We start from the raw sequence: 8,866 nt of genomic DNA on the forward strand, positions 1-8,866 counted from the left end.
AAATGTACAGAAAAGGCATTGAAATTTGATGGAGAAGTGGCAGAAATGGGAGTAATGTAGCAAAAATGCATTTAAAAGGAGCAAAAATGTGGCAAGAAAAAGTGATAAAACAGTTTAAATTATTAGTAAAGTTACAAAAAATGCTAAAAAATAAGCAGAAATGGACACAAATTGTTCAGAAAATATTCTTAGTTTCTTGAAGGTATCTGGTGACCTCCTCCCAGTGTCTCGCAACTCCAAATGGGGTCCTGACCCCAAGGTTGACAACCCTGCTTTAGAAATGTTGTCAAAAAAAAAAAAAAACTGTGAATCTAAAACTCCATTTAAATTACAATTATTATGTGAATCTGTTTAGATAAACCTGGTAATCAAAGCAAATCATTTTTTGCTGACTGGTATCAGTAACAGCACAGTAGTGATCAGAAAACACCCAGGTTTCACTGCTGTACATTGAGGGATCCCAATGGCGCCCCCTGGTGGGATGAGATATATTAACACAACAAATTCTGGGATCACTGCTGGGATTTGTCCCATTTTTCCCAGAAGTTGCTGCAATCAGTGCCCAAAACCTCCATCTGGCTTCAGTCGGTGGACACTGAATAAAAATGTATTTAATATAATATATAAATCTAGTTTAAATAAAATGTAGTGTAAAGAAAAGAAGAAAGAGAAAAAGTACAAAAAAGGAAAAAAAAGTCTTTGTGGTTGCTAGAAATGTTATGATATAAAAATAAGGGTCATGATCTCAAAAAAGTTGAGAACCACTGCTTTAAGGAGTTTGTCATAGAATGACCTTGTGAAGTCTCACAAATCATAATATAAAATGTTGCAGCAAATACTAAATAATTTCCTGTATTAAATTCCAATAATCCACACAATTGTCTTTTGTGAATTAAAAACTAAAAACTATTGCTCTACCAAACAAAACTTCTGCTAACATAACTTTCTTTGCCTCACACTAAACACTGGTAAAAATTCATAACCATGTATGTACAAGCCTTTTAAAACAGTTTTTTGTGAGTATATGTTCATGGGGACATTTTTCCCAAACCTGCTGCAAATTTGATTTAATTTACATTACATAACATGGAAATTATTCCTGTGTGTGTGTGTGTGTGTGTGTGTGTGTTTGAACCAAGCCAATATGTTTTTCAAGAAAAATGAATTGATTCTATGTGGAGTGACATGCATACATATTGCCATACTTTAAAACCAATACAACTACTGGTACGAGTACTTCTACTAACACTTTTGCATTTACTGGTGGCGGTTTGGCATAGATAGATTAACAGTCTGTCCAATTTAACAAAGTAGAATTAAACATTCATACTTTTCCATGTTGGGCATGTGCAATGTTGTGAATCATTAGCGTTGATGAGTTACAGGACTTGGTTGGTGTTTCATTTCATTTCTCTAACACTGGTGGTGTTATTATAATGATGATAGAACAAGCTGCTAACTGTGCAGGGATAGTTTGGGTAAATATGCTCACAGATTAATCAATATGTTGGACTGAGAGTGAGTGCTACAGTATATGCTGTGAAAAGGACCTTTTTACGTTTCCAGGGAAACACAAACAAAGGGACCTGCGGGCGGATGATTGCAGGCGTTGCCTTTGATGCTGCTTTATTTTTTATTTATTTATTTTTCTTAAAATCTCGAAAAGACGTCTTGAGAAAATGTTCCTGAAGTAATGAACAAGTGTCTATGAAAAGACAGCACTAGTCCCTGTTTCAGTTTCTTATCTCTCTCGTGGATCATTTTATAATAGCAATATATCTAAAGACTTAGGTGTAAATAGTGTGTATATAGAAACTAAAGCTATGTTTTTTTCCCTCTGAGCATATGGATGCATTTGTGGTTGTCCTGGTTTATGTCAGCACTGATACATTTGACACACACACACACAATCCTCTGAGTTTTTATTTTTTTATTAGTGGTTTTCTTTAACAACAACAACTACTACTACTGCTAAAAAAAAACTGTTGATTAAAGTGTTCAATGCGTGCTGCGTTTGTACGTCACTAATCGCATCACATGTTCATTTTGTCTGGGTAACGAGTGTGTTGTTGTATAAGTGTGCTATAGAAAGAGACTTTTATTTGGTCTCCCATCCTCTATTTTGCTGTTCAAACGCATTTGTCAATGAATATGGCATGTGCTCATGGTTAAAAGAAAATTAAAAAAAAAAAAAAAAAAAAAACAGCCTCCGACACATCTAATATAGGTGTTTTACATTCCTCTGTCTTTGACTTGCACATGAAACGACACCGTGAATTTTTTATCCATGAAACAATGCATTGCATAATGTGAAACATTTTGTCCGTGAACACCAAATTTGACAGTGTCTTAATGTTTTTTTGTTTTGTTTTTGGTTGTGTAACTTTACATTCATGAGGAAATTATGTTTCTTCTATTTGTGTTTTATTTGCTTTATTTGCCTTATTTTTTTTATTTTTTCTAAAACATTAGTTCATTCAACACATAAAATCCAAGACTGGAGTTGTTGTTTTTTTTTACATGATATATTGTTGGTATTCTTTCACTTCATTAGAATAATGATATGCAAACAGTTCTTGTAAATATCCCATCCAAAGTTTTTGAAAGTGAATATATGAAAAGATATAACATGTGATACCTGTTTTACTTGGTAATAAAGACAAAGAAATATACGAGATGCATTCTCTCTGTTGTTCATTCACATTACCCGTCTTTAAATCAAGAAATAAAACTCATCTGTTTCAAGTTGCCTATTTTCTGTTACATCGCTGATTAATTTTTTTTATTTACTTAACTGTGTTTTCACTCACTCTGTGAAGCAGGGGTGTCAAGTTAATTTGAGTTCAGGGGCCACAAACAGCTACCAGTTTGATTTTAAGTGGGCCACAGATTTTAGCAGGAAAAAGAGTCATTTCAACATGAATGTGCCCTAGTTTGCATCAAAGTATATGCAACCGACAAGTATTAGGTGACTTTAAACTTAAATTCACTCATATTTCCTAGCTATTTTGAACAATTGTACACAATTATACAATAATTAGTAGAATAATTTGAGGACATTTGCAGGATTTTGAAAAAAAAAAAAAAAAAAAATATATATATATATATATATATATATATATTTTTTTTTTTTTTTTTTTTTTTTTCCCCATCAATTTGAGATTTAAAAAATGACTGAAATCATGTTATATAAGCATTGGAAATGAGTACATTAGGGCTGAGATATCTACAACTGAATTATTTTGTAATTTACACAATGATACATGTTTTTTCTGTCATTTTTACTTTCTCCTGTGGGCCGAATTAGTTGCTCAAAAGGGCCGGGGCCGTGCTGAGAACGGTCCTCTTAAAACTGCAGTATGTAGAATCATGAGACTTGTATACGGACCCTCCCCTCCATGTTTTGAAAGCTATATCGTCCCTTACCGGTATATCCTCATGAACGCACACAACTGTTGAGCTCTTAGCGACTTTTTTTCTCATTAGAGAATAGTGTAAAATGTAGAGACTTTATATTGAGTTATTGGCGGGGGTGGAAAGAGTACAGAAAAAAAATCTACTTAAGTAAAAGTCCTGTTACTTTGATTAAATTTGACTTAAAGTAGAAGTAAAGGTACTGGCGTAAAAATCTACTCGAGTAAAAGTAAAAAGTAGAAGTAAAAAGTAGATCACTTAAAATCTACTCAGAGTAATCGTTACTTAGTTACTTTTTTTTTTTTGGGGGGGGGGGGGGGGGGGTCTCTCCCATGCAATAAAAAAGTACAAAGACGTGTATAAAAATCGATGAGGTAAGGGCTTGTGTCAATACATCGAATGCGTCAGAGCATCCAATAAAACATTTTCCAGTAAGATAACATTTCCTATCTAGGAATTTCTGAAAAACTATAAACATTCCGCTCTGAATCGCCCCCCCAAACCCCCCCCCCCCTTCCCCCTTAACGACGACGTTAGCCTGACAGTCAAGGCTACATGGTTTGTTTGTCACATACATACATATATATATATATATACACTACTGAATAGTACTTTATGACATGTAGTGAAATAGCATTATGGTGTTCAGCTTTATGTGCACAGTGTACAGCTGGGGTGTAAGAAAGAAGGCAAATAATAGTAAATGAGTATTTAATAGGGATGTAACGATTAATCGTAAGGCAGTTAAAAATCGATTCATAGGTATCACGGTTGATATCGATTTTCTGAAAATAGAATCGCAGTATTTTTTTTAACCAGCAGAGGGCGGCGTGTACAAGTGTAGGCGGCGGGCGGAGTCTGCTAATAGTTTCTTTCTGGCCGCCTTCTACTCTTAAATATGTTAATAAATGATTCATTACCGAAAGAATATCTGTAGTATTACTTGAATATCTGTAAAAGTCACGTTTTTCTATTAGCTCTGTCTGCTAGCGTAGCTTCTCTTCTTCACTGCAATATATATGCATGCCAACCGACCACTGTGTTACCAGCGCCCTCTGCTGGTCCAAACAAATATGACGTAAATCAGTGTAATCACGGTTTTTTTTTTTAAAGTCCAATTGTTAAGGCACAAAATACATTTTCAGTTGCACTTTTAAAAGAAAAAGAACTATTATGCAGTTTTGCATTGTTTATTATAGAACCAGAATTTAAATTAATAGGCTTCATTTTCATTTGTATTATTCCTTTATTTATTTCATTCAAGATTTATTTTTAGTTAAATTGCATTGTTTTGAATTGTTTATCAAGGAATTCTTTTGACAATGAAAAATAAAAGGAAAATAGTACAGTATTTTCTAGTTTTTTTCCCAAAAAAAAAATTTGTCTACAGTCCCATTTTGTAAAATAAATCGTGAGAGAATCGTGAATCGAATGGTATCGGGAGTTGAGTGAATCGTTACATCCCTAGTATTTAATGACAACCTAATGCTATATAAACACAGCCAACAAAAAGCAAAGTTAGCTCGGTTGCTAACATACCTCTGACAAAGTGGTCGCTGCAGACACGGGCATCAGCAGACTCTGCTCCTCTTGACCGCGGACGTAGGTTTAAAATCCACTTTTTACGGCGTTGTCCTGTGAGCTTTTTACATTTCTCGCCTTTGTGAACGACAGTCTTCGGTACTCTATAAAATATCTTTTCCCTTTCTCGGCTGGAGCAGCTGTAAACTACACAAAACATGAACATTTTGATGATTTCAGACGGCTGACTCTCAAACTTCCTGCTCTCCGTCTAAATTTTTCTCTCCCGCTTCGTCGAGATGCAGCAATGTGAGTGACGTCACAACAGAGCAGGCCATAGACATACACACATTCTATTGGCTGATCCTAACAATAGCTGTAGGGTAAGTTCACTATCACAAATGTTAAACAATTACACCACAGTATATTATATCTATGGAGCAGACTCCCGTCTATTTTACTAGAATATATTTCCAATGTAATGAAGTATTGTTACTTGAAACAAAATTTACTGAAGTAAAAGTAAAATTACAGATTTTAGAAACTACTCAAAAAAGTAGAAGTACACAAAAAAACCTACTCAATTACAGTAATGAGAATAAATGTAATTCGTTACTTTCCACCCCTGGTTATTGGAGAGTTTTTTTAGGCTGAGACTCTGACATGAACCTATCACCCTCTAGTGCAGGGGTCCCCAACATGGTGTCCACGGGCAGCCTGCATGGACCATGTGAGGTGCCCTCTAGCTCGGTCTAAAATTTTATTTGCTTTCCAGGATTAAAACTCACAAAGATAAATCCATACAGAGATGTAGTTAGTTATTAGTAAATTTGAATACTGCTGATAAAGTTTTATTATTAATTAACCCCCCCTAAATGTATATTTTTGCCAAAACACTGTGACATATGTCTTCAAGTGTGGCAGATCTGGTGTATGGTCAGTGGTACGTTATATATAAGATATCTTTTAATAAAATGCAAGATGGATTTTCTATGAAATTTGAATAAAATTACAAGAAATTGATTAAAAGAAAATAATAATAAAAAATAAATAAATAAATTGGAGACATAAAGTGTTTCTTGTTGGAACTTCAACAGTTCCTACCTTTTTAAGTTACTGCTAACCTTCCTTGTTATCTCCCCCTCTATTTAAAGTGAAACTGTGGAAATGTAGTATTTAAAGGTGCAGTCTGCAACTCTTATAAAAGTGACTTTTTGTCATATTTTCTAAAGCTGTCACTATGTAAGGACAACTTTACATCAAACTAGCAGTTTGTGTGAAAAAAAGAAACTCATTGAGTCCTGTCTGCTGTTCCTGCATCCTTTGGCAGATTGCCAGAATGCACCGCGACCGAGCCGAAAGAACCTACCAGAGCCAGGATTGTGTTTGATGGACTGTCTGACAGCTGTTGCTCACAGGCCCCGCCCCCTTACCAGGGTTGTAGTGCCGACTTTTTTACAGTGTATGGTCTGGAGGAGTAGAAGATGGAATTGGTGACTTTTCTGCCTGAAAAGTAATTACTGCTGCTTGATTTACATTATGTTTGATTTGTAATTGTTCCACGTGAACTCTGTGGTGCATGTGTTGCTGAGATATGTGCATATGGAGATAGAGAAGCGCTGCAGTAATATGCTTTTAACAGAGCATGTTATATTAATGTGATGTTGCTCTCAGACTAATGTTTGCTTGTTAGCTCCTCTGAGAGAGGGACTTTGCAAAGTTTGGAGGCAGGGCAAGAGAGAAGCGGGGAGGGAGGGGGAGAGGAATCTGAGAGTCGCAGACTGTATCTTAAAGAAGTGATTTTCTCACTCGTAGCTGTTTGGATTATACAGTACCTATGAAGTAGCTCACAGTTTCATAAAGGTTGGTGACCCCTGCTTTAGTTACTGCACCCCATTTTGACCAAATGAAGCAAAAAAAAAAAAAAAAAAAAATTACATACTGCAGCTTTAAAGAAAATGTATTATTATTAAGTTTTGATTGTTCAAAAAAAGTTTACCAACGTGCAAAAACATAATCATTACTATTTCTTTGAAAGACCATTTTTATTAAGACAAATCGCCATTTGTCACAACTTGCATATGGATCATGGATGGATGGATGGATGTCTTAAAAAGTGACACAACAAGAACTTTAAACCAAATATTAAGTTTTTTTTTATTTTTATTTGCTTGAGTGATAACTGTAACCACATTACTCTACATCGTTTAACAATTTCACCACCAATTTCTAAACACCAACGACAAACTAATGAGAACCTCGTTGAGCTGTTTCTCTCTAGCAGAGCATGCCAAGGTCAGATCTTCTACAGCCTTGGTGACAGCACTCGGACATTAATGCCTGGTTCTGGTCTCGCCATTGACGACTCAGCACTGGCACCGCTGTCATCTTCAGCAGGTCTGACTCTCTGTACGCTGTCAGGAGATATCATCACCTTACTTCATCACATCGGTTACACTGCATTGACTTTGTTTTGTAGTCTTGTGACGAATACGATGAATGAGAAATAAAGAGAAGTGAATGAGTGGTGCTCACCATCTGGTAAAGGTTCCTCCTCTCCCATCAGTCGTCTCCACCTGGAGCCTCCACAGGTGAACACCACGGCTCTCAGAAAGGATCGACCGCACAGTCTCAGTGGGTTGTCCTGTGTTTGGACCTGCAGTGTGTACAACACACACAGCAGTGTGACCAGCAGCAGTTTGGAGCTCATGCTGTTAATGCTTCACACTCATCCTCGTCCAATGACCTTTATATATGTGAACTTCTCCTCAGATGATCCCTGCGTAAATACTCAGCTATTATCTCTCATGACCATCTTAAGCTTTTAACGGCGGATGTCCGTCTGGTCATTTGGTAGATGTGTGGGAATCTGGGCTGTTGAGAAATCAATGATTGACGACATCTTCACTAACATTTAGGAGAAAGATCTGCTCTTTTATGTCTCCTCTGCAGGGTTTTTATGGCCATGGCTTTAGTGTAATGAGTGAATGGAGATAACTAAAAGAGCTGATTACTCTCTACATAGCAACATAGTGGTATATATAGTCACTATCAACAACATTAATCGGCTTTTCAAGGAAGGGCGGATGTTTTTTCCTGTATGGTGTTTTTATCCTAATTAAACTGTGGTGGAAAAAATATATCTTTATCCAGCAGTAATCATTTTTATCTATAAATTGTCATTTCATTTTGCCTTTTAAAAAGTAGCATTCACCAAATAATCACATATTTCACAATTTTTTAGACAGGCTGGAACTAAGCGATGCATTTGGGAACTCAAAATGTGAGCTTCCATTACCCTACCACTTATTTCAGTGGTCCCCACCTTTTTTGGGTTGTGACCCCATTTTGATATCACAAATGTCTGATGACCACAGGACATTTTTTTCCCCCCCCTAGAATTATTTTTTGATCATGTTTGCAAAAACAGAGTAGCCATCACCACCACAGATATTTTTATACTGCTTTTTCCCCCTAAATTTATAATTGAGAAAGTTTAAGTATAGGATTCAGTTATTTGATATTTATCGTGTGTGATGTGTGTTTGAAAAATAATAACATTATTTTTTAAAATTAAAAAAACTTTTTTTTCCCCCTTTTTTTTTTGACAATTACGAGACATTTCAGGCGACTGCATTTTAATTCCAGGACGACCCCACATGGGGTCCCGACCCAAAGATTGAAAAACATGGACGGAGCTAATGAAAATGTGGCCAAATCTCATATCGTCATTGGGTTCAAGCACAAAGTCCATCAATCACATGCGCACACAATGACTTGAACAAACACATTAGTGCCAAAGAAGTGGACACATTTGGTTGAATGGAAATGTATTATTAGGTGTATAAATAACACTATAAATTATGAATAATAAAGTAGTACTTGCAATAGTAATAGCAAAAGTCGGGCACTTAAAAATATACGTCTTTTA

The 8,866-nt window shown here is 35.8% G+C and overlaps 1 protein-coding gene across 1 annotated transcript; it reads right to left on the reverse strand.

Annotated features, from left to right (window-relative positions):
* Positions 1-7,067: 7,067 nt before the first annotated feature.
* On the reverse strand, positions 7,068-8,461 carry LOC114479678 (relaxin-3-like). The gene is made up of 2 exons (XM_028473481.1): positions 7,471-8,461; positions 7,068-7,349 (listed from the first exon to the last, which is right to left on the reverse strand). Exons 1-2 carry the CDS (start codon positions 7,643-7,645, stop codon positions 7,213-7,215), a joined length of 312 nt encoding a protein of 103 aa, XP_028329282.1. The 5' UTR covers positions 7,646-8,461; the 3' UTR covers positions 7,068-7,212.
* Positions 8,462-8,866: the final 405 nt, after the last annotated feature.

Source organism: Gouania willdenowi, chromosome 17 (assembly GCF_900634775.1).
Source record: "Gouania willdenowi chromosome 17, fGouWil2.1, whole genome shotgun sequence".
In the NCBI taxonomy this organism is placed as follows: domain Eukaryota; kingdom Metazoa; phylum Chordata; class Actinopteri; order Blenniiformes; family Gobiesocidae; genus Gouania; species Gouania willdenowi.

Coding starts and splice junctions, on each gene's coding strand:
- LOC114479678 (XM_028473481.1), bottom strand. CDS start 7,645: ATGAGCTCCAAACTGCTGCTGGTCACACTGCTGTGTGTGTTGTACACA. Junction 7,350..7,470: donor GGAGGAACCTTTACCAGATG/GTGAGCACCACT, acceptor ATCTCCTGACAG/CGTACAGAGAGTCAGACCTG.